The 25,633-nt window shown below is 42.2% G+C and overlaps 1 protein-coding gene across 1 annotated transcript in view; it reads right to left on the reverse strand.

Annotated features, from left to right (window-relative positions):
* The window catches only part of baiap2l1b (BAR/IMD domain containing adaptor protein 2 like 1b), a 34,780-nt gene extending 20,585 nt beyond the window's left edge, over positions 1-14,195 (reverse strand). The window contains exons 1-6 of the mRNA XM_071921210.2: positions 13,821-14,195; positions 11,134-11,209; positions 10,459-10,545; positions 3,141-3,202; positions 1,758-1,829; positions 501-635 (exon numbers count right to left, since the gene is read on the reverse strand). Of these exons, the coding sequence (XP_071777311.1) occupies positions 501-635; positions 1,758-1,829; positions 3,141-3,202; positions 10,459-10,545; positions 11,134-11,209; positions 13,821-13,871 (483 nt within the window). The 5' untranslated portion in view covers positions 13,872-14,195. The remainder of the gene's footprint in view (positions 1-500; positions 636-1,757; positions 1,830-3,140; positions 3,203-10,458; positions 10,546-11,133; positions 11,210-13,820) is intronic.
* Positions 14,196-25,633: the final 11,438 nt, after the last annotated feature.

Raw genomic sequence — 25,633 nt, forward strand, 5'->3', positions numbered from 1 at the left:
ATTTGTACCCAAGTTTAAGCACTTAACAGACTGTACAGTATTTTATATCTATCAAGTATCAAGTCTGGCAAAACATTTGCATCTTCCTTGTTCATCTCCTTTTTGTGTTTTTGGTAAATACATTTGTGCTTGTGCGTGTCCATTTTGTCGATGTGCATGCGGGTGGAGGGAGGTGATATAAGGGAGGGCTGCATGCAGGCATATTCCTGGAACGGACCAGTAACCTAACAACAAACAGATCTGCTCTTGCATGAGTGCACAGGCAAGACACTTCACACATTGTCCCCAACTAATGTTACACTGGCTTTGACATGCTACGTCTCAGGTGTCAAGGTTTCTGTATGTGTGAATATGTCTGCACATATGTGAACATGCCTGTGTGTGCGTGCATATGTGTGTAAGAAAGAGCACCTATGTATCTGTGTGTGAGTTTGTGTGTGTGTGTGTGTGTGTGTGTGTGTGTGTGTGTGTGTGTGTAGGTGTGTCCACGTCCATCTCACCTCGCTCTCCTTGTTCTCGTACTTGTTGGCGTTCTTGCCCTGGCTCTTTCTCCTCAGCTTCTTCAGGTCGGACTGGGACCGCTCCAGAGAGTCCTGCTTCATCTTGTGCTCCATCTGGTACCTCTTAAACGTGGCCTGGGGGAGGACAGACTCATGTGAATGGAAAACTGGAAAACCAACCTGATATTGACTGGCTCAATGTTGCTGGGCAATTTCAATCCATGGCCAAAAAGTGTGAATGAATGCATTTTGAAAAGTAACCAACCCACATGTCACCTCTAGATATTTACAGCTCAGGGTGTGGACATCTGACTGATTGATGTTTTCTTTCAGTGCCACGCACTGAAGGTGCCAAGCCCGCATCGGCTTACAACACATGTCCATACATCTGTGCAATATGCGTGTATAAAAAAACATATTCCTAAACAAATGCAAATGCCGTTTCTCTCAGGATTTACGGATAAAGGTTGCCACATAGTATCAACCATTTCCGAAACATATGTCATGATTCTAAATATTTTATTAGCTCTAACTGACATTTTATCGGTGTGTCTGATATGACATATACATGTATTCTGCCACTTTATAAACGTACTGTCTAGACATCATTATGTGTGGCTCCATCTGCCGTTCTGAAGCGATGAAACTCGAACAGAAACAAGGAAACTTTCAACGGAGACAATAAAGGCTCTGTAAAGCCATGTATATCTCCAGCTACTTTTGTTTACCGTAAAATAGTAATTTCCACTCTTGTTCCCAATTATACATTTATTGCCACAGCTACAGTCATAATGAGCAGCTATTAAAGAACTGAACTGCTGCACAGCGCTGCACTGCATAGGTGGGAGAGCTAATTGGGAGAGTTGATCGGTTCTAAGGTTTAGGTAAGGACAATAGCCTAATTCAACGATCTCACTCCTCCATGATCTAACATTTAACATTTAAGCCTTTAGCTTGCGCAGTTATCCGGAGTCGCCTACAATAAGCGCAAAATGTAGATGTGACCATTTTTGCTTTGCCATCACTGCCAGTACCTTCTAATGAAGATGCATACTGGACAACAAACCAGTGATGAGAACCAAAAAAGATAATGAGATAGATTGTGTGTGAAGTGTGTCTTCTTATGAGGGGGAGGGATGGAGTGCTGTAACCATAGAGTGACTCACACACATGCAAATTTACACGCCGATAAACACGCACATACACACTCATATGTGCAGGTACATGCACACACACACACACACTGTAACTACTTACTGTCATGTATTTGACATCCATGTCAGTCTTTCTCTCCAGCTCGGTTATTATCTCCCTGTGGAACCTCTTAAACTTCAGGTGAGGAGGAGGAGGGAGGAGAGAGAGGAGAGGGGAAGAAGAGACAGGTGATTATGAACTGGACGGGTGGAAGGAGTGTTACAGTTTGTCAGCTTGACAACGGCAAACAGGGAAGATAAGTCTCAAAGGGAGAAATCGAAAGTGATCATTTAGCGTGTGTGTGTGTATATATCAGTGCAAGCGTGGCGGGGGTGAGAGCCGAGTCCAAGGTTGTGCTTATGAATGAGTCAGAAACAAAGCGTAGGAATACCCACAGACTTTTCTCGCTTTCTCCCTTTCTCTCTATTTCCAGCTCGCTCATTAGTGTGAGGGTGTTGGAGCGCTCACATCACCATAGCCTTGTTGTGGTGCGGCGGCGGCACCCACATGGGGCATGAAGTCCCCGTGTTGTTGCACCAGAAAAAATTACAATTACAAAACCCAATCACTGAACACACACACAGATGACTACAGACAATCACACAGTTATTACTGCCCATGTGCACGCACACACACACACACACACACACACACACACACACACACACACACACCTACACACACACCCTCATGGCAGTCAGGGTAAGGTTTTCTTCCAATCCTTTTTCTGAGCTGAATTGATATTGTGACTCACCCAGTGGAGTCCATTAACAAGACAACCCACTCGTAAACGCTGTTAGCAACAATGACTCAGGGGAGCGCCTAGCAACTTTTCTGCCCCAAAGTTCAACTTATACAGGGTATTTGAGTTGGTTTTTTTCCCCAATCACAAAGCTCATGCGACATTGTAAGACAAAGTCCTTGTAGCTGCCATGTTAGGAACTACTAAAAGTCAAGTGTGGTGACTTGTTTAATATTCTACATGTTATCAGCACTGCTGTGTTAGCATGCAGCAGGTGTTTTTCCAGGGCATGTTGAGGCCTGTCCCCGTTCCCTGTAAAACAGCTTGGAAATAAACTAGCAGGTGCACCTATACCGCAAACCTGTTGTTTTCTTTACTCATCAAGCCTCTTTGTTCTCTGCCTGTCCCTGATGTTATTGTAGCTGATGAAGGGGGGAAGGGAGGAACGGCAGTGACTACCGATGAAGGTGGGAGGAAGAGAGAAAATGACTGCTGCTACTGCTAATGAAGCTGCTACTGGTGACTGTGTGTGTGGCTGAATGGCGCTTGGTGAATAAAGCTTGTAGTGTAGGTTTGGCTGAAAACATATTGAGCAACAGGTAGAGAGGGAGTGTGAAAGAAAGACAGGGTGAGCCATAGCAAATAGGTGACACAGGCTTTCCTGGATACGCGTATACAAACACATGCGCATACGTAATACTCACATTTTCCTCTAGCTCAAGGTGAACCTTCCTGTGGACTTCTGAGATTTCCATCAGCACTACGCCTGCGAGAGAGAGAGAGAGAGAGAGCAAGAGAGAGAGAGAGCGAGAGAGAGAGAGTGTGTACAGGTTAACTTCAGATGAAAAATAGGCCAGTGGTATTATTTGGTTTCTTTGTCCCTTTCTTTCATAATCTTTTCTATACAGAGAGATGGAGAAACTTACTATTCATGACCAAAATGCACATATGCACGTAGATGAGTGAATCTGTGCTAAATGATATGTGCTGTTTGAAACCTCCAAAGCCATCAAATGTCAGCAGCTATTGATATCTCTGAACCAAACAAGTCGTACGCTAACAAATGATTTCTCACCAGTTCTGAACTGCAGCTGAGTTCTGTTCCTTGAAACGAAAGGAAAATAAATACATGTCCCTGGACCAGACAAACAGGACCACCTACTGTTGGGCTAATCAAAAAGAGCTCAAATGGCAGGGGGCCACATATTATAGCCCTCTGTCTCTGCATGTTGCTTACAAAGCCAATCAAATGAGGATTATGAAACATCATCATAATGTGGAAATCATAATTGAATTTCCTAATGATGTCCCTGCTACATGGCATCCCGTCAGTTATTTGTGGCTGATTATAATAATGCATGCTACTAACAAACATCATTACTTCTTTACTGCTGCTTGGGTATTTCACATTAAAGTGTTTCTCATTAAAAAAAACAACTGCCCCGTGTGCGGTATCACTAAATTAGCATGATATGATTTAAGTTTACTGTAAGAACAGAAATAATTTCATTTATAGTGGCCAAATGAACCTTTCTGAGACTAGTGATTTAGTGAACTAAAGGACTAGGTTTTGTGCTTTCATGGCTTCATGCAATACTTAGAATAGTCACTCTACTGCAGGCCAGATGGCCTTCAGCTGACTTATGTCTGTTACTTTCTAACATATTGTCTGTGGCCTGGATAGTGCTGTTCACAGATTGAAAAGGCTTCTCTATGTGTGTATGTGTGTGCCTGTGTGCCTGTGTGTGTGTGTGTGTGTGGCCCCTTGACATGCACCATTTTAAACACCCCTCAGATGACTGATAGACATGGAGGAACAATGCGTGTCTGCACAAATGTGTGCGTGGGCCTACCATTCTGATAGCTTGGCCTAGCACAGATGCAGGGTCACTTAATCATAGAGGAAAAGAGGAGGAATGATGGAGATAAAAATATCAAGAAGAGAACACTGGCCCACAGAGTTATCATTATTGTTATTATTTACATGATAGAGAGAGTACTGGTACCATACTGTAACACCTTTCTGGGATTAAGTGGCAAAACCATAGAGATATGCTACAGAAAATGCTACAGCAGTACTACAGCAGCTGATCTGTGGCTTCAACCCAAAGAATTGTTTAGAGTTTTGTTTTCAAATCCCACAAGGCACAGGGAATAATTTGGCAATTGTCTACATTGGCTGCTGCAGTGTGTATGCAGAATAGATGCAGGATACATGAAGGACTGAGCACTTCTACAATTTCTACCACTGGATCATGTGTCGTCTTAGACATAAAGCAGACTGTAAAGCATCATCCAGAGTGGAAACCTGAGACAGAAAGTTATTACTAGTCCGGGGCTGGCTTATCCCGTAGGCATTTGCTTTCCGGGCATAGGGAATTAAGCCTGAGGGTAATGTCATGACACAATACATTCCCTGGCAGCCAACAACTACAGCTGTACTTATACTGTACTGTTAATGATGTAACCTCAAGAAATCTTTGAACGCAGAATTTCCATTGTAGTGCCAAAGCTGCAGAGAGAATGGCTTCTGCTTCAGAGCAATATTTTATCCAACACATGGGGCTACCGCGCAACACATTGCAGGAAGACCTTGGACATTATAGAAGGTAGCTGTTGACTGGGTGAACGAACAATAGTCCATTCATTCAATATTCCCATTTTATTCAAGGGTTGTGGATGCTGCAGAGCGAAATCTCTAGCAACAAATATACTGGTGTGAAAAGAGCCTGTCTACAGAAACCTCATAGAAGGGATTTCTAAAAAGCTCCAGAAAAATAAAAAGGAACATTTGTCTTTGTGCCTTGACAATTTGTCTCGATGTTCAGCATGGCATTTACAATGAGTCATACTAATCTGATAAAAATCAGTCACTATTTAACAAAGTATAATTCTGTCACTTTAGCCATTCATTCCATGAATAATAAATATTAGTGTACATGATTTCCCTGACAGCCAATCAATAGCCTGCTAGTCTAATGTATCACTGTGACTTGTACACTGATCAGGTATACAGTCAGTATGTAAACATTGCCCTTCCCTGCTCTGTCTCTCCCCACCTTACCCCCCACTTCACCCTGTAAGCAGGCTGGCTCTCTCACTCAGCACAGTTCAAACAGCTAGCCGGATAAAGGCCACCAGATCATCCCAGTAAATCTGCCCTTTGGCAGGACAGGGAGGCAGGGGAGGGGAGGAAAGGCCGGGATGGGAGGGGAGGGGAGAGAGAAAGTGTGTGAAAGAGGCAGATAGTGAGGGAAGAAAAGGTAAATATTGAAGAAAAGAGACAGGGAGTGTCCTTGTGTGCTTGAGAGAGCAAGACACAGAGAGAGAGAGAGAGACAGAGGGGGGGAGAGAGAGAGAGAGAGAGAGAGAGAGAGAGAGAGAGAGAGAGAGAGAGAGAGAGAGAGAGAGAGGATGAAGAGGAAGTAAGAAGAAAGAAGGAGGTGGGGCGGCGGCAGTGGACACAGTTCACAATGCATGGCAAGGGTGAGAATAGCCCATCACGTTTTCACCAGGACACTGGGTTAAAAATAAACCAATGACCAAAACCTGTGACTCTTTAAAGTCTGACCTCAAAGTTCCCTTATCTTATTGAAAGAACAACTTAATCTAAACTGGTCAACAGGTGTGCAATGGAGTCAAACACAATGGTAGGTGACAGAGGGGTTTGTTCACAGAAGAAGTAAATCATCAACATATAATGCAATATGCATAGTGAAATCGATGCAAATGTCATTCTGATTGTCATGTTACTGAGTATAAAAATATCCGTGCTACTGTCACAGGAATCAATGGTCTTTTTCTCCAACAGTTCAGACTCATTTGTTTATTGTTGTCAGGTTCTATACAAAACGTTGCCTGGCAACAAGTGTGCTCGATCAAGCATGGTGCGAGGGCAAAAGCGTGTCATGATGTGGATAACGCCAGAAACAATCCATCGCCATTAGCCAACAAACCCAACCTAGATAAACCCAGACAATACGGACTGGCTGCCCAGGGCCTTGTTTACCCGGGCCAGGACGTTTATGTGTCTTGAGTCAGGAGCGGGGTTGGACACTGAGCTTGGGGGAAATAGTTTAGCATTTCACTGACACACATTACAGGGGTGTGACTGTCACCTAAATACAAAAGATAGCAACTGACATTTTAGCATTTAACTGAGCTTGCTGGCAACTACTCATGAGTGAGCAGTTCGGCCTCCCAAGTATTTATTTTCCACTGGATATATAAAGAGTGGACTAGCCATTAGCAATGAGTGAATCCATGTCATCATGACATTATGTGGAACAGCAAAGTGGTATTATTATATTATTAACTTACTGAAGATCACTAGAAGCTTGGCTTTCAGCTTAGATGTGGCATCATGCCGTGCTGCTGTTATGGCTATTACGGTGGCTCTGTGACAGTTCGTCAATTTCTACGTACTGTAGTTATGCGTGAGACAGCAGAAAACCAAAGGCTGTTCCCTCCTTGAGGCACAATAGTTCATGTCACAATGTCAGTATGTGCTGTTTGAACAACAGCGTTGAATGATTTAAAATCAGTTCTCGTTTGCTTCTGGCGAGCTGTAAATCAGCATGCAAACAAACACGTCATGCTGTGCTATGTCATGAGAGAGAGAGAGAGAGAGAGACAGAGAGAGAGAGAGAGAGAGCGCTATTGTTTGGTTTCTTTCTCTTTTTCCATAATCCATTCTGTAAAGAAAGATGAGTCAGGCTCCTCTGTGTGTGTGTGTGTGTGTGTGTGTGTGTGGAGAGAGACAGAGACTTGCAAAAGAATACATAAAGAAAAACAATGACATGGAGAAAGGAAGGCAAGTTTGCAAAATATAACTTTTAGCGATGCTCTGCCTCAAACTGCCTAAAACTAAGGTCAAACTACACGACTTTTATCTTGATTTGATCCCTGTTTTGTTCATCCCAACTTGATTTCAGTAACGGTCAGCAGATTTTGAGCAGTTGGGGCAGATGGTCGGTATAGATGGTAGCAGTGTGAGAGGGGTTTGGACTCATTCTCTTGCCTCCTGATCTGCTCAAGATTATTTCAAACATCTTTCATTTTCTCGAATTTGGACTAATCTGGATGGTAATAATGTAAGATGGGCAAAGGCACAAATTTGACAATAAAGACCAGCAATAATCAATGAAAGTTGAGCTCACAAAAAAGTTGATGAATATAATAGTATGCTGTTGCATTCAAATGGTCTCCATTAGCATACATAGCCTGCTTTACAACCTATTTTGCCTTATCCGTGTAGATGAACACAAAAGGATACATATATTATAATTCACTGTATTAACCAAGTTGGCTTTGGCTTAAACAGTTTATGATCATAAATAAATTCTATGATCAAAGCAGTGATATGTATCTGTTGATTGCAACTAATTCAACCTCATTAATATCGCAATCAAGCTCCTTTCTGTCTGTTTTCAATAGTGTCATAATTATTTTGTTTAGAGACTGTATTAGGGATTCACGCAAATCTAGTTTGAAGTGCGATCCACGCATCTTGCCGTATTTAGTGCACGTTACCAACAGCATGACAAGAAATTCTATGAAGACCTTCTATAAAGCGTGAATTGCTGTCCATGCTTAAAGGAGATGAAGGAAATATAGTCTGCGAGCCGAATATTGTCTGATAACAAAAATAAACAACAATGAATGTGTGCAAACAAACACTCCCTGCTCTCAGTTGACTTTGGGAACAACATTTTGCTGGTAGCATGCAAAGTGGCCCACAGTTCTTCCACTGTTTTTGACTGCGGGCACAATAATCCTGGCATCTGCATGAGCCACCTGACACACTGTAAAAACAAGCTTGGATTATGTAAAGTGGGCTGGATGCCATTTGAACGGGACAGAACCATCAAAGGACATTGTACGTGTGCGTGTGAGTGTGTGTGTGTGTGTGTGTGTGTGTGTGTGTGTGTATGAAGCATCTGCAAAGCCCTGGCCCTGGTACAAAAGGACAAGACTGGATGAGATTAAATTCCCTGGGAACGGCAAAATGCTCCATGGTCATGGCGTTCAACACTCTAACACGTAACACTCTTCCAATCTTCGGCTGCAGCATTCTCCTGATGTTCTCTGAAGAAGCCAACATGCCTCTTGATAAAGCCTTGAGACAGCAATGTGACTTGGGAGAGATGCTGGCCAGCAGAGACGCAAGCTTTGAAACAACATGGTGGGCTCTTATATTGTCGTGTCAGGTTCCAGCAGCAGCAAAGGCTGGGTTACACCTCAAATACAGTAAGCAGATATGGAGTGTGAAGACGGCTGCTGTTTGCAACAAGCCCCAAACTGGTGGTGTTCAAATTTGCTAGTCCTTCAGGTGTTGTTCCTTGTCTGGACTGGAGAAGGTTACAAGTCAAGATATTTGCGTGCTTTGAATGAAAGGATTTGAACTCTGACAGAGGAGGGGGTTGGAGTTTGAAGGAATGAAGCTAGAAGAGACGAAGGTAGGAGGAAGAGGCGCACCAATCCTCCAATGCCTCTCAAGAGTATCTGGTTTCTGGTTGGCTACGCGTCACTGGAGCTCAGGTTTCTGACAGGGCAACTTCACTAAGTCCACAGGCAGGCTGAGAGACTAGATGCAGAGACTTCCCATTCTGTGTGCAGCAATCATATCTTCTGGCAAAAAGGAGACTTCAGCAAGAAAACTCTGCTTCATTATCATTCCTTAAGCTCAGTCTCTCTGTTGCAGTCTGTGAAATCCTGACAGCATTCAGTGTCTCGTCACAGGTTTGACTTCCTGGTGGGTGATGTGGATTTGCAGTAGTATAGAAGCCAGCTACAGTGCTGTTGGACTCACAGGCCTGGTTCATTAGATTAGAAGAGGCTGTTTGCAGTGGGCCTTTAATCACCCCCTGCTATACACAATCCCTCATAATGACTCAGACTAAACCGATCTGTCATGAGACTAGAGTTTCTCTCTCTCTCATTGACACTCACACAGACACACACACACAGAGGGATTAGTGGAGTGTGTCCAGAGGCCAGGCAGGGGTGAATTTGACTCAGCAGGAGGCTTAGACGTCATGACCTCACCCTACCTAAACCTGTTTTGTAATACAAATGGCTTGTCTAAGTCGTCCCTAAATCCATTAAAACTACACAGCGGTTTGTCATCACATGCCAGAGCCTCTTTTCTGAACCGCTGTTATCCAAACAGCAAGGAGCCATTACAGAGAGTGCATCACCTGTGAACTGAACACATCTTATAACCTACAGTGGAGAAAGCATTGTGCGCTAGAGAGCTGCTGCCATGTCGGATTACTTTTACATTTACTTCTGCAAAAATGAGTCTGCGATATGGAAAGACCTTGGACCATCCTAAAACACAGTGGACTATTTTGTAGCATACACAGCCACATACATACAGCATTAACTATTAAAAATGACTGGAGACTCACATTACAACACCCAGCGGCCCCTCTCATTGTGTGTGGCTGAATTTAATCAGCAGTTTTTCTGCACAAATCAGCAGGGGAGCTGAGGCATACAGTGGTTAAATGAAAGTGTGCCACTAGTGACACACAGTGAGTTAAGATGCCAGACATCTCTGAACTGCAAATTAGCTTCTGGGGACTGAACCCTTGGGAGCTGGATAGAAAAAAAAAAAAAACAGGGCACAAACAAACTCTGTGCCACAGTGTATTGCTAAGCGTACCAGGCACTGTCACACTTAATGGTGCTCTGTAGTACGCTCCATCATAGGCTTAAATCATGGTGCTAGTACTAATTAAAATATACTGTAGCTGCTGCCATTTGACAGCTACTTCCTGGCTTGCGGACCTCAGAATAGCATTCACGTAATTGGCAAATTAGGAGAAATCATTAACCTCTACTCTACATATGGTCATAGGGCTGACATATGTAAGAGAGTTTATCCTGAAAATGTCTTTCAGCCAATTATTCAGCTATTATTGGTAAATTGCAAAGTCAAACTATTTCCACAGTGTGCACATTTCCCCTGGTTGATCCCAGTAGCGGGCTAGGTGACAGGACAACACGGGTACTTACCTAATTCTCTGGAGACAGGAGACACCGCAGCATTCTCCCCAATCTTAGACACTGCATCAAAATACAACTTTCCTGCCAGGGTCATTGCTGGGGAAATAAAGAATTGAATGTTAATGTTTGTCAAAATAGTTTAGTATAGGTTAAGTATCTGTGGACAACCACTGAAAGACACCCTAAAATATTTATTCTCTGTGAGCTATGAATGCTTGGTTGGACAGTGGTCTGGCATAGTTGGCTCCAAATCTTATTACAGGCCTGTTACTTATAGAGCATATATGGCAAGACCCCAGCATTATTTTAATGAGCCTTGGCACCAGGATGAAAAGTTTAAGAATCTGTTTTCTTGTGATAATAGAGTGGGCTAATGAGGCTTTATTTTATTTAACCTTAATTTATCCAGGGAAAGTCAGCAACCCCCTGCTTCACATTCACATAGTTACACTCATTCACACCTGGGAGCTGCCCAGTACAAATACAATCTTCTACTGTTGCCACTGTACAGCTCCACTGGAGCTAAGAGGCAAAGCGCCCCGCTCAATAGCAGCTCAATGGTGAAAGCCTTCACTTACACATCCAGTCCTGAGATTCAAACCAGCAACCTTCTGCTCACAAGCCTATTTCCCAAACCTCTTGGCTACTACGGCTCCATAATAATAAGGTTGTCAAAATACTCACCAGCCACTGATTTCTCGTAGCTCTTGCCCAGGTTGACCAGGTTCCTCAGTCCAGGGTTGAACTGTTCCATCACATTCTGGGAGAGCGGAGGCAAAAGGGGAAATAATTAGCCAGAATTTCATTATAGATTTTCTCGTGTATTTTCTTGAAACACAAATGAGTGAACAAGTGGGTGACTGCCCAACTGAATAACTGAATGACATCAGATGTGAATGTGGTAGGGAGGATGGAAATTGGTAAGTCAGTACACACAGTCATCTCAGACCCTGTTGCTACTTGCAGCCACTGACTAATCATTAACCAGAGCTTGGCCTGCGACCTACAGGCAAATTTCGACTGCATGCCATGACAATAGTCCTTGCCTGTCTGATAGAGAATGTCACAGAAGGAAACAAGGATGTTAGATGGAAGCAGGCAAACGAAACAGAAACTGAAGCACAAAATAGAAGTAAGCCAGCAAAAAAAGGAAAAGAAAGAGAGGACAGACCAAAGAGAATGAATGACACAGTGAGTGAAAAGGAAGCCCAGAGGAAAGCAAAGCATGGAAGAATATTTAAACATTTCCACTACCCCATTGTGGGTTTTTAAATGGGTAAAACCAGTGGGAGGGTGGGGTCCCCATTCGAAATCATTCCTTGACCAATGCCACCAAGTGCAATTATCATCCATAATCATTATTTCTATATGTCTCTATCAGATGCATCATATATCCCTAAATTATCTGAGTTATTGAGCTATTCCTTCTTGTCATGTCCTATGTTGACCCGGTTATCACTAGTATCTATATGGCTTGAGATGATAAGGATTGAGCTGAGGTTGACACCCAAGCCCAGAATCCAGGAAGTGATAAGTAAAACCTCAGCAATGCACCGTAAGCAAAACACCAGAAACAGTGTTTCATGAGCCTTGTAATGTGAGCTGTGAGAATTCAGAGCTTTGGCAATAAGTGACATATAGTGTAGTGATACTGTCACTCTCATGACAGGATACGAAAGAGGAAATGACACCTTCCTCTCATTGACGAGGTACTCCTCTGATTTATAGCATATATTAATTCAGACCAGTTAGTCAGAACTGTCATATAATATTGCAAATAGATCTCATGAAGAAATTCGAAATCTTGTCTTATTTCAGAGATCATGAAATAATGATTCCCTCTGGAAAATCTTTGGGCATTATAGCCAGTACAATGGAGCTCTAATTGGCTGCACCACTCATGTAAACGTGCAGTATTCAGCAGAGCCTTGGAAAGCAGTTAACTATTGCTGCGAGCCAGAGGTGATGGCTACGGAGGAGCTTGCTGTATAATCTTACCACACAACACACACAACCAGCTAAATTATTAAACCTTTTTCCTGCATTTCATCACACCGAGGAGCTGTGGGGGCTGTCCCGCGAGGAGAACAAAGAATAACAGCTATTCAAGAAGGTTAAATGCTGCTGAAAAAGCATTCAGTCTTTCGTGTATTACAGCTCCCTTATACACACACACACCTTCACTGTGCCACCTGTTGAGTGAGGTGTGCAGGCCTTGGCCACAGTGTGATAGTTACAGCTCCTAAATAGGGATGGTGCGATGGTGAATATGTGGATGGCTCCTATCCAGTTTTTTTCCTCTATTTGATTTCACTTTTAAACCCAATGCAGCCACTAAGCGCACTGTATGCAATTAGAAGCAAGTGATGCTTTCTTTTGGAAGACAATTTCCCCATTACGGTGCAGAAAATGGATCAGCAATACATCACTGAAGCACCTGCTAATCTGCAGTAATTAAATTCAAGTTCATTATTGGAAGACAGATGCTACCAGAATACACTAACGCCTAATATTATGGAAAGCGGTTTAAATGGCCCTGGTCGACCAAGGTAGGGCTTTCATGAGGGAATGAATGACAGTCTTAGGGTGTGGCCATTCTCTCCAAAGCACTGATCCATAACCATTAGCAGTCAATTGCTGGCTCTAAGAAAGTCAGTCAACTCCAGGCACAAAGTGTTGACAGCTGCTCTGCTTCTGAAGGAAAATGATTTTAAGTCTTTCCACACAGTGGTGTGTCTGTATTTGGGGTATATTCAGTGATGTAGAGGTGAATGTAAAGATGGAAAAACTATATGATCTCAGCTTGGTGATCACCATAAGGCAAATATATACAAATATAAAGAAAAATGTCTTAAGGCAAAAATAATTATGTTTTCAGAAAAGCATTAATCTATGTTTTTTTTTTTCCTCCAAAGACTCCAGCTTCATAAAGGCTAAAACTGTTTGAAGCCATTTACTATGATGTAGGCTATTCTATGACATTATCTATCATCTTATTACAGATGCATCTCAGCCTAAAAAGGAAAGTAAAGTGAGTTCAGGTGAGTTCACCCTCCACTACATCCCTGGGTAAATTACCTTAAACTAAAATGAATAAATTGGGGACTAAACCTAAATGAGTGTGAAACAATAAACTGCTCCATCCCTTTTAAAATTCAGCCAACTGGACAACTCTAATGGTCGTTTTCTGGAATTGGAAAGTTACAGCAGCAGGCGTAATTGTCCCGATGGTGGTCACTGGATTTTGGACACACACACACACACACACACACACACACACACACACACACACACACACACACACAGCACTATTTTCTGACGTCGTGGTCGCACCTGTTGTGTTCACAGCCTCACATCACGCCAGTACTCACCTTGTATGTACTTTCGGTGAGCTTGCTCACCTCGTCGGGGTCCCTCGACATGTTTATATCCCTCACGACGTCCGACAAAGGAGAAACAACACAAACCAAGAAGGTCCACTCGCCAACACACAACTGGGAAAAGTGACCAAACCTACGGACGCGTGAAATTCCTCATAGCCAGCAGGAGACGCAAGACGCACATACCAACCGAAATGATAAAACTGTGAAATAAAAACAAAACAAATGTAGCCCGACGGCAGAGAGGCCAGCTGTCTGGTCGTGTGCTGTGTGTGTCAGTGTGAGCACAAAAAGCTGAGCTGTCAAACTTGTAGGTGGTTAGTTAAGGGAAGGGGAGGAGGCCGGTAGGTAAGAAAGGTGCACAGGTGTCAAGCCACACAGAGTTAAGACAACAAACAACACTTCCGCTTATAACTTTCAAATTAAAAGTCGTTTTGACGACCATGTGTTGCATCTCTTTTGAGTGTTATAAAGTACCATGTCACTGAAAAGCATTGAAATGTCAGTGAAAAGCATTAAGTGGTGGTTCATCGGGCACTAGAGCAACAAATGTGCAGCTTTTGGGAACAATATTGACTCTATGGATTAAAACTGATGTATTTTATATAGTATCTAAACGACTATAGGCCACATCTTTTCAGTTTCTATTTGATTTCACTATCAAGCCTATTTAAGATTACGATTCCACTGAGGATTTCGATGCCATTTTTTTGCTGTCCTGTGAAATCCAATACTTGATTCATCATGTGTTGTTTTTAATTTACGCTTTTATTTTGAAGGCCGTACTTGTCCTGTTCTGGCTATCTTTCGCTGGCTTGACGCAGCTCCCGGCAGGTAGGAAAGGTGGACACTGACCAAATGCTGGAGACGGGCGCTCCCTGGAGGCAATGTATCCACAAGACAATACACACCATCAGCCAGTCATTACAGTAATGGTATTAGGCTATTATGATATTGTTTGGCCTACTATGTAAATAAGTAGTATTGTTGTATGATTATATTTTGATTATTTCATTCTCTTTCTTTTCATTGTTTATTTTGGTTGTCATTCATTTTTGTGCTTACTTATTCTTATAAGTTGTCCTCTTGATGTTGAAGAGACAACAACTGCAAATAGTATTCAACCTAGACTTTGTTTATATTGCAAGATATACAGCAACTTCACACAAATTAATTAAAACATCAGTTACATGCCTGGTGCTCATTTTCTCCTCTTCATCCTGCAGATGCTCAGCGCACATGATTTCTAAAATAACACCCGACAAATGCTTTGTTTACAGGGTGCATTTCATTATTATTTCCAGCAAATTTCAAGCATGCATGACAAGTCGTATTTCTGATTTTAGTAGGAGCTTAGGAGGAGCACTTGAAGGCCACATAATTCACATAGCAGAGGATCATTGACTTAAAACCTTAGAGGCATTTGGCATTCAGGTTAAAGCCATTTTCGGAGCTTGCATTGTATGTGGTGATGACCAAAGCCCTATTGCATAGTCTGTCTTCCAATTGCATGTCTATTACACCTTTAATACACCATTGTAATGAGAATTGGTTTGATTTTGCTATGATTTCACTGTCTAGAAGTTAGTGTAGTGAGAGAATGTTCAGAGGGATTACTGTTTTGATCATAGGCTGTACCCTCCCCACTGTGGTTATCTTCCCACCTCCAGTATAGGCAGTTACATTATTCTAATATAGCCTACAGCAGCTACATAATTGTACCAAGACAAAATCTTTTCAGATGGGGTTCCTTAGCACAAACTCGTATCAAGTAGAGGTCTGTGGTCAAATGTGTATCTGTTCCACTGTTAAAGCCAGAGGTGGGACCACAGGTTTGAAGTGGGACATGGTTGCATCAGAGTAAGTCTCATCATTACCACTAGATGTCACTCACTGTCAGTTGATTTCCTCTCAGGATAGTGACAGCACCATGAGACAGCCTGAGAAGCTGTTTGCCCTTTGAGACACAAAATCAACATACAATCCCATAAGGCATTCATATAAATCCCTGATGATGAGGATGATCTATTGACAACTTATTTGTCAGTACCCAGTGATATTTTGATTACATTTTTACCCCTTTCATATTTCACCATGAGCAGTGCATCACCTCACTTATTGGCCCTACACTAGCTATTCTGTTTGGACATCTTGCCAACAAATCCAACAGAGCAATGGCAAATGTCATGCATATCAATTGTGAGAGCAAATATGCCAAGCCTTTGCTTTCTAAATGTCATTTGAAGTTAAGACTTTGGGGAGCGACCATGGGGAGCGACAAAAGGGGTGAATGTAGAATGAGATCATGCCCTCAGGCTCTGAACACATACCAGTGCTTTCAGCCCTCAAAATGCTGCAAGGTGACAAATATAGCATAATTAGTCTCTGAAGCGAAGATGTGAGATATTCTGTTTTTTTCTTTCTCTTGCTGTTATCCCTCGCTTGGCCATCCTGACAAACTCACACTGCGTTATGTTCCTGTAGGCAGGGATCAATTATAAAGGATTTTGATGTGAAATAAGGCTTTTTTGTGAGGGTCAATTAGTACAGCTTGCTCACATTTCACTAGGGCTGCAAAGTAACTTGGTGCTTTCATTCAAGTTCTCTGTGTGATTAAGTACAATTTTGAGGTACTTGTGTGTTACTCAAGTACTTTCAATTAAGGTAATTTTATACTTAAACGTTGGTATATTTCAAAGTAGACATAGAATTCATTTTAAACTAGCTGCAGCAACAAGATTTTCCATATTAGATATTATAAGTGAATGAAAATGATACATTTTGGTACTCTGATGACAGTGAGACAATGAGAAAAGTTTAAATGGACCACTGAAAACTTGACCAGTTGAAGATAAGTTGAATGCAATTAGAATTTTGAATGAAGGGTTCTTATACTTTTAGCAGAGCATTACAAGAGTATTCTACTTCAGTATTTCTACTTTTACCTCAATTACAGAGTTGATGTACTTCTTCCACCCATTACAGTTGTGACAAAAGTTTGTGAACGCTTTGGACTCACCTGCATGTGATCTGATCTTCATCGCAGTCATAACAACAGCTAAACACAAACTGAATAAACAAATAATACACAAACATTTGTACATGTTTTTATTGAAGACATTGTTTAAGCATCCAAAGTCTAGGTTGGGAAAAGTATGTTCACCTCATCGATAATGACTTCAATGAAAGGGGACATGGGTTCAGAGGTACCCTGCACTATCAAAGAATCCACAAAGTTTGATGAAACCTGCCCCGATCAAAAGAGACTTCACAGGACCTCAGAAGAAGAGCTGTTGAGGTTCCTAAGTCTGGAACAAGCTACAAAGCATCTTTAAAGACCTGGGCCTCCATCAATCAACAGTCAAGGAGATGAAAAACAACTCCAGGGTAACAACCAAGGATCTGCAGGCATCTCTTGCACTTGCTAATGTCTGTGCTCATGAGTCCACAATAAGAAAAACACTGAACATGAATGGCGTTTATAGGAGGAGACCACAGAGGAAATCACTGCAAAAAAAAACCAAAACCAACATGTCTGCCTGTCTCGAGTTTGATAAACACCACCTGGATGTTCCACAACGCCACTGGAACAATGTTTGGTGGACAGATGAGACAAAAGTTGAACTTTTGAGGGAAAAAACACAATGTGATGTTTGGAGGAAAAAACCCCACTGCATACCAACACCAGAACCTCATCCCAACCGTGAAGCACGGCGGAGGGAGCTTCATGTGTTTGGGGCTGCTTTGCCGGCTCAGGATCTGGACAGCTTACAATCATCGAGGGATCGATGAAATCCAAATTGTGTCGGGAAATTCTCCAGGAGAAGATCAGGGTAACTGTGATCTGAAACCGGGGTTGGGTCACACAGCAATGACCCTGAGCACAGAAGTAAATCTACAGAACAGAAGGGGCTTGAACTGATGAAAAATTACATTTTGGAATGGCCAAGTCAGAGTCCTGACCCGACTGAAACGCTGCGGCATGGCCTGAAGCGAGCCATGCATGCAAGACATCCCAAAAATATCAAAGAACTGAAACTGTTCTGTAAAGAGGAACGTTGTGTAGGTCCGATCAGCAGCTGTAGGAAACATTTGACTGAAGGTTGCTGCTGCTAAAGGAGGTTCCACCATTTTCTAAATTTAAAGGTTCACATACTTTTTCCATCCAAGGCTTAAATAATGTCTTCAATAAAGACATGAAAAAGTACAATTGTTTCTGTGTTATTTATTTATCCAGATTGTGTTTGTCTATCATTATGACACAAACTTTATAATCTACAAGTAATGCAATTTAAGAAGTCTGTTCGACTCTATAGGCCATATTATGGTTAAATTATAACAGCCTATTGGTTATGGTTCAAGGAAAGGTTTATGACATGCCAACATATAATTCTCCAACCAAGCTGTGTATCAACATCACTGAACAATGTGTTGTTGAGGTCTTTTCATGGAAGACTTGATCTGCCAGATAATCTGCTGGATTCACATCTCTTTCAGCACAGCTTAAAGAGTTTGTATTGTACAAACTCTGCAGATACTGTACATTCTCCAAAAATATTCCAAGATATGTGTGACCTCTCTTGCATTGTTCCTGTTGTACAGGCCCTATCAAGGACACTTTACCATCAGTCTCGAAGGAATAGCTCGTGCATCAAGCCATTCAAAAGACAGCCTCCTTATGTGATTCTAGCAAGGCCGCTTCCTTTTCAGACATGCCATATTTTCCTGGCAGCGCTTCACAAAAGTGGTGGGTAGACAATGGCTGCCGGCTAAAGAATTTGCTTTTCGCCCTTGGAGGTAGGGTACATTTGGTTTACACAGCCTAACAAGTCTAATCAGCACTAGCTTTGTGAAAGAATAATCCACAAATACCTTTTATATACTCTTCATTCTCACAAACACTGTACTCCAGTTTGCATTTTGATTATTATTATCCATACCATATCCATATCTAAAAAGGTATATGAGTGGAATGAGACCAAATAAAATGGAGATACATAGTCCTCAAGATACACTAGATGCATCTTGACCAAGACCAGGGCCAAATTTGCAGGACCGAGCTCATTATTTTCACCGCAATCATATATCTGACCTCACCAGCCAAGCAGAAGACCTCAAGGCCAAACTGAGCTTGAACAGAGACAGAGAAACAACTAATTCTTGGATACACTCGGCCAGAGGGCGAAAACTGCACAACAAGCCGCTGTTGCACACAAGTGTAGAAGTGTTCCGCAGACAAGACCGCTCCAGTAACCATTAGGAGTAAGATGGATAGTGAATGCCACGGTCTATTAAGCAGAAAAATATTTCCGGGAGCTGAAGTGACAGGACGGCAGACGATACACGGGCTAATTTTGCTTCGAAGTTTCCACCGCGTGAAGTGCCTTCTTCAATGTCAAGGTGTTCCCGGTATAGATCATTAGTAAACACCAGGTACAGAGCTTTGACAGTCTCATAGTGATGGAAAAAAAAGGAAACGGGGATTTTTGTTATGAAGGAGTACTAGAAGTACCTGAGTGAAGAGGAAAATGTCAATTGTGAAAATAGATTTTTTTGTAGTTTTAAGAGGGTCAGAAGTATAATAAGTATCCAAACTTTATCATTAGTGGGGTGTGAACATAATGGAGATATTGTCATACCTCAGTTTTTTAAAGTGGTGGAAGCATATTTCTGTCCTCAGTCTTTATACGGTGACAAGAGCAGAGCTTGGAATTGATATTCTTAAGAGGAGAAACTGCTGCTTCACTATCAAGCAGCACTGAATCGCTGGGTCACCTTCGAGTCAGTCATTTTCTAACAGTATATTGAGGAATGCAGGGGCTGATTTGATCTGAGGCATGCTTATTGAGAGTAAGTAAGCAACATGAAAATTCATTTAACAGAATAGATTCATTTGAAGCACTGGCAGCCTCACCCCTCCGCACCTTGTGCCACTTCATTTCTTCAGTCACAGCATATTGCAGTTTCATGCCCTGAACCAAGGCCCAGCAGACACAATGAGAAATATTTCATGCTGGGTGTCTTCCATGAGCTGTCTTGCAGGCAGTGACCGAGGACATCTTTTTTAGAGCAGTACTGAGTGAGCCCCGCCGCCTATACTCCCTCAAAAGTGAGCTACACATCCTCTGCATTCCAAAATACTACCTCATCATTTTCAGGACCAGCAGTCAGGTCTGTGGTGACCTTGTAATAAGCAAATAAGCAAATCAGGAATGTATTCAATATTTGACTTCCCAGTGCTGTAGGTGGGGACAATTTCTCTGGCTTTCTGAAAATTCAAAACACAAACAAGCAAACACTCACTCACTCACATACACACACACACACACACACACACACACACTCTCACTCACACACTCACGTAAAGCAGGCACAGGTACCCAGGGGCACAGCAGCAGTCACTGGTTCTGATAATATTGCAGTCAGCGGTGTGTAAAATTTTTATAACTGGCCAACTGGATGTTTCGCTCATGCCAAGCGAGACATCTCATTGGATCAGCTGTGGTGGGTAAAACTGAGGCCCCCCCCTTCCATGCATGAGCTCTCCATGCACCACTGAAAACACAACCCCAAAACATTTAGGGGTAAACAAAACAGCCATGACTCCCAGTACCAACAGTGACTGCTGGCCTTTACTGGACATTAAGACGGATTGTATATTGCTTCAAGTGCGGCTGCTGAAAACTAGAGAGGTTCCTCATGATTTATCAGCTCATCTGACATTTACTTGACCTCCCGCTTAATGACATAAATTTTGACTTTAATGTGATATTGCTACGACCAAACCGGAGTCGTCCAATACAACAGAGGTCTGAGAAATTCTCATCATAAAATGTGGGATAACAAGAGCTTGCTGAGCCAAAGGCAGCATTGATTGGCTCTGAGTTTGAAACAGGATTCTCGCACGACCTCCGTGAAAACTTTTGGTTTGTTTTTTCTGCCCGGGTTGAACAAGTTTGCATCGTTAGCTTAGCAACAACACTAGATACTTCACAGCCTGGTCTCCTGAAATTTTGTGAAATGAGTATGATCTCTTGAAATGCAAATACGTGCTCTGTGCACGAAAACTGAGAGGAATATACGTGTTCCTACAACAAAAGGATTACAGTAGTAAGTAAGTGGAGGCACGACTAGAAACATGTCGTAGTGTGATGTATGCATTTGCCTTCAACTCCAACAACATGGGTTTGATTCACAACTCACACCATTTCTACTGTGAGTGAAGTTTTCATTTTTAATTAAAGTTTTTCTCATTTAACCATGACTAAAGCCTTTCCCTAACAGTAACCAAATTGTTTTGGTTGCCTAACCTTAACCATTAACGGTGAAAATGGTGTGTCCGATTCATGCTATTGTCATATAATCCAATTCGTGGAGGAATGTAATCTTGACATAATTCATGTCCACAACACATAGTCTGCATTTCAGAGTTTGTGCTCAAAATTGTATGAGATGCTACTTCACCGAGTAAATTTGAGTTGATCTTGATACAAACTGGTTAAGTTAAACGAGTGAGATAAAAATGGATGAAAATGTAGAATCAAGATGTTTTTCCAGAAGTGTGCTTATACACCAGATCGACTGAATGAAGCCTTTACTTGCTACTGTGTCTTGTGCTTTGTATTGCTTTTTTACGTTTGTGTTGCATCATTCTGTTCTGCGGTCGACTGTTGATCAGTTAGATCTAGTTAAGACTCTTTCTCTTTGAGACACGCTTGTGATGAAGGGCTATATAAATAAATGAACTTGAACTTAAACTTGAAATGAACTTGAACTTTACAGCTTCTGAGCTTGAAGACGACAGGGATGCAATGGTGCGTTTAACAACAAGCAAACGTAAAAGTTGATTTATCAAACTTTGGCTGACAGACTGTGATGCTTTGATGACATGATAACAAAACCACAAGCACCAGATAAAATGGAAACAAATTTTCCCTTAATACAAACCATTCCTCTCTATCTTTATTGTTATTGTAGCAATCCCAGTACTAGGAAAGTAACTGCCCACACCAGGGATTAATCAAGTCAATCATTTTAATTTAAAAGCCAGAATAGGAACGGCCATAGCCCACGCCAGTATCACGTCAGTTTGTTTTGCTAGCTAGCTAACTGTAGCAACTTCCTTGTGCCTAGGGCAGTAAACATGCAGGCACTGCGTTTGCCCTAGCGAAATTTGACTGGTTTGAATGATGACGTTGTCCAGACTTCTGCCGTTTGAGCCGGAGGTGTGGCATGAGGTGAGGGAAAAACCTTGTTTTGACCTGTAGCCTAATTGCAGCGCCCTCCTTCCCCCACATCTTAGAGTGGTGACATGCACAGACTGATCTCACAGAAAAACATGAAATGAACACAACATTTTAACAGCAAATTACGTGTTGGTGCGAACGTAAAGCATTAAATTTACGTTTTCCCAGCACTAAACGGTTATGTGAAGGAGACATGACTTTAAACAGGAAGTAGTGTGACATTGAAGTAGCCAGAACAGTGGCCAGTTAGGGTGGTGGGGTCAGGGTCAGGGTCAGGGTCGGGGTCGGGGTCGGGGTCGGGGTGGTGGATGGGCGTATACGTTTGCCTTCAATGTCGGCGACCGGGGTTCGATTTCCAGCGTTTTCAAAGAACATTTCAACCGTAAGTCACATTTTAATTTTTAACGAACATTTTTCACCATAACTTTAACCCTAACCTTAACCAAACTTGTTTTACTTGCCGAAATTTAACCAAAGTCGCTTTACTCGCCTAAATTTAACCGTTAACCAACCTTTGGGACGTAATTCAAATTGTGGCGGAGGAACGCATTTCAATTCATTGCGGGGGAATGTGATTCAGTTTGTGGTGGAGAAACGTTATTTTCCCATAATACGTGTAAACACGTAAATCGCCGTTCATTTCACGTATTTGTGTGAGATCATGTTGAAGAGGACATGCAAGATTTCTTTATCAAAATTTGACCAGTGGTGTTTGAGATATCGCATGTGACACATGGACAATAGAACAAACGATTTAGCGCCTCCCTTAGACCAATCAGTGTAATTTTGAAAATGCCGAAATGCAGTGGTGAAATGCTTCCACAGAGGCTGCAGCGTGCTTACTTTCTCTTTTCAGGCCATCTTTTGCTTCTGAAATGGAGGAGAAATCACATTTTCAAAGTATCAGAATCGAGCCCCTGTCATCTGTTGTAAAAGGTGACTTTGTGCTGTTCACAAATTAACTTCTTTCCCCAAAAGGGAAAGCCGGGGACTCATGTATTACTCTGCACAACCCTCTGGAACGATATAAGACAGCCTCGTACTCGTACCTGCAGGGCGTAGGTTCAGATTTGGTGTCAAACAGAGCCACTTACAGCTTTAAAACCCACTTCAATGCCTTGTGGCAGCATTGTAAGAAAGGGAATATTTTGAAATATCAGCATTTACAGTAAATGTGGAGTGTACACTAAAGTAATCCTGTAATCATCATGTTTATGTAGAGCTCCTTGTGGAATCCAGACATTTTGATCATGCCAAACAACTCAAAGCTGTGAGCTCGGAGCGCGGCACTGAGACACAACACGCCCACGAATCTTGTCTGAGACAAGAGCTGTCATTTTTAGCTACAAAGCTCAGTGCTCAGGGACCTTGATTCACTGCACTTGAAGGGTCTTCACACACACGCACACGCAAACACACACACACTCTAATTGCTGTCTCTGCCATCACGATGCCGTCTCTAAATACCCAAGGTTGTTCTTTGGGTTAATTATACCTACCCAATCCCTCTGAATTCACCATGTGGTTCAAAGCTGCCTTACAACAAGCAAAAGCTGTGTTTTGCTGTCATTATGTGATATTTACGTGCCTGTCATTTGATGAGTCGTGTTCTTTTTTTCACAGCAATACATACACAATGCCTGGCAAAATGAACAATTCATGCTTGTGTTTGATTGACATGTGAACGGGAGAGTTTCCAAAGAGCAAACCTGTTGAATATTTAATAATTACTATATGTATGTATGTCTATTCTGCTTGTATCGTAGCTCTTGGGACATCAGTCAAGTAAGGATGAGCTCACATGTGTCTTGCTGAGATGTAATCAGTGTTACTCCCACCATATGGGTTATGGTATGTAATTGATTGTTCGAGAGCGCCATCCTACAGAGAGAGAATACAGAATCAGGCAGAGAACACTCATGGATCTTGTATAGTGTAATGTAAAGAACCTTAAAGGACGGGTATGTGTGCATGCGTGCCCATGCATTTGTCTACAGTTGATTAAACGTGCAACCTATCCTTGAGTGAGTACACATTTACATAGGTTTTCACCTGATTTGTCCTCAAAGAACACCATGGACACAACACATGATTGTTATGGGAGGGTATGCAGTCAAGTCCCAAAGCCCCTTGAACATCATACGGTGTGCCTACTCCATTTAGGTCGTGAGATATGTGAGAGACATCATAGGGATGGGATGTTTCCCTACTTGAAACTTTATTTCCTTAAACAAACTGAAAAAAGCTTCCAGCTAGGGACGTGCATCCAAACTCAAATCACCCTCTGTGACTCTTAAACCAGTTGCATCCGAGCACCAAACGGCAGCCATAATAACTATTTGCAGAAAGTTCTTAAGTTCGTCAACCACATGTCGCACATTCATATCCAGCTGGATTACACCATGGGGCTGAAAACACTATTAGAGGAAAATGACGGCTTTAGTTGTCTATTGCCTTGAGAGAAATTACTTGTCTAGTACAAGCCTGTCATCAATTATGCAAAATTCACTGCCGTTAATGTGAACAACCTTGAAACTCCTGTGGGGCTTTGGCACAATGAGTCAGCCTAAGTGCTCGTTGTGATCAATCATGGCCACTGTAACTCAGGTGAACGATGGGCACCGCCACAAACCAGGTCTGCGGCAAGAGCTTGCCTGCCTCTAAATCTCCTCCAACTGTGCATATCAATATTGTTTCGCTGTCTTCCTTACAGAATATATATTTGCCAATGTATTTAATGAGGTCATCCACTATTCATGGTGCATTTTTTATCAAGGATGGAGCGGTTGTGTAACATGAAGCAAGGCTAAAACATAATAACATTAGTTATGTAATTCTTTCCTTTGATTCTATATATTGCCTCATGGATTTATGTGCTATGTTGTGCAATACGTACTTGTTTACAGTTTACAAAGGTCTCATTAGCTCTACATCTGTGCCCGACACGCATTAGTTTAAATAAATGTAGGGAATAAATTGGACCCAACATATGAAAATCCCATTATGCGCCAAACATCTCACATCTCACACAGGAAGGACACAGAGCTAATGACTAAGATCTACGTCTAAGTCTAAGTCTTTAAAGAGCATGAACACACGTGTATATATACACACACACACACACACACACACACACATACACACCATTTATATGATAAACCGGCCACTTTTCCCCTGTTGAACACATGTGAAGATGCATCTGCCTCAGCCTCACCTAGCATCCTTCCCCCCACAGGGAGTCCGCAGGAGGAGCATATGGGCAACGGGAGGATACTGACCCAGGCAGCTGGGCTGCTCATCTCTGGGGTGCCTCCCTCTTATTGTATCATAACCATTCCACTCACACTACTGTCAGACAGACAGATGTTTATTTTTTCCAGACATCAAGATCTAACGTTTGTTTTTCTGACCGTTCACTGAACATGCTCACTGCTGCTGCTGTCCTCCCATCTGCCTCTTCAATCCTTTGCCTCTTCTCTGTCTTTTGTTCAGGGCAAAATAAATGAGAAATTGTTACTTGATCCCAAGCAGGATGGACTCACCTGTGACCAGTGGGAA

The sequence above is a fragment of the Centroberyx gerrardi genome, chromosome 7 (genome assembly GCF_048128805.1).
Source record: "Centroberyx gerrardi isolate f3 chromosome 7, fCenGer3.hap1.cur.20231027, whole genome shotgun sequence".
NCBI lineage: Eukaryota > Metazoa > Chordata > Actinopteri > Beryciformes > Berycidae > Centroberyx > Centroberyx gerrardi.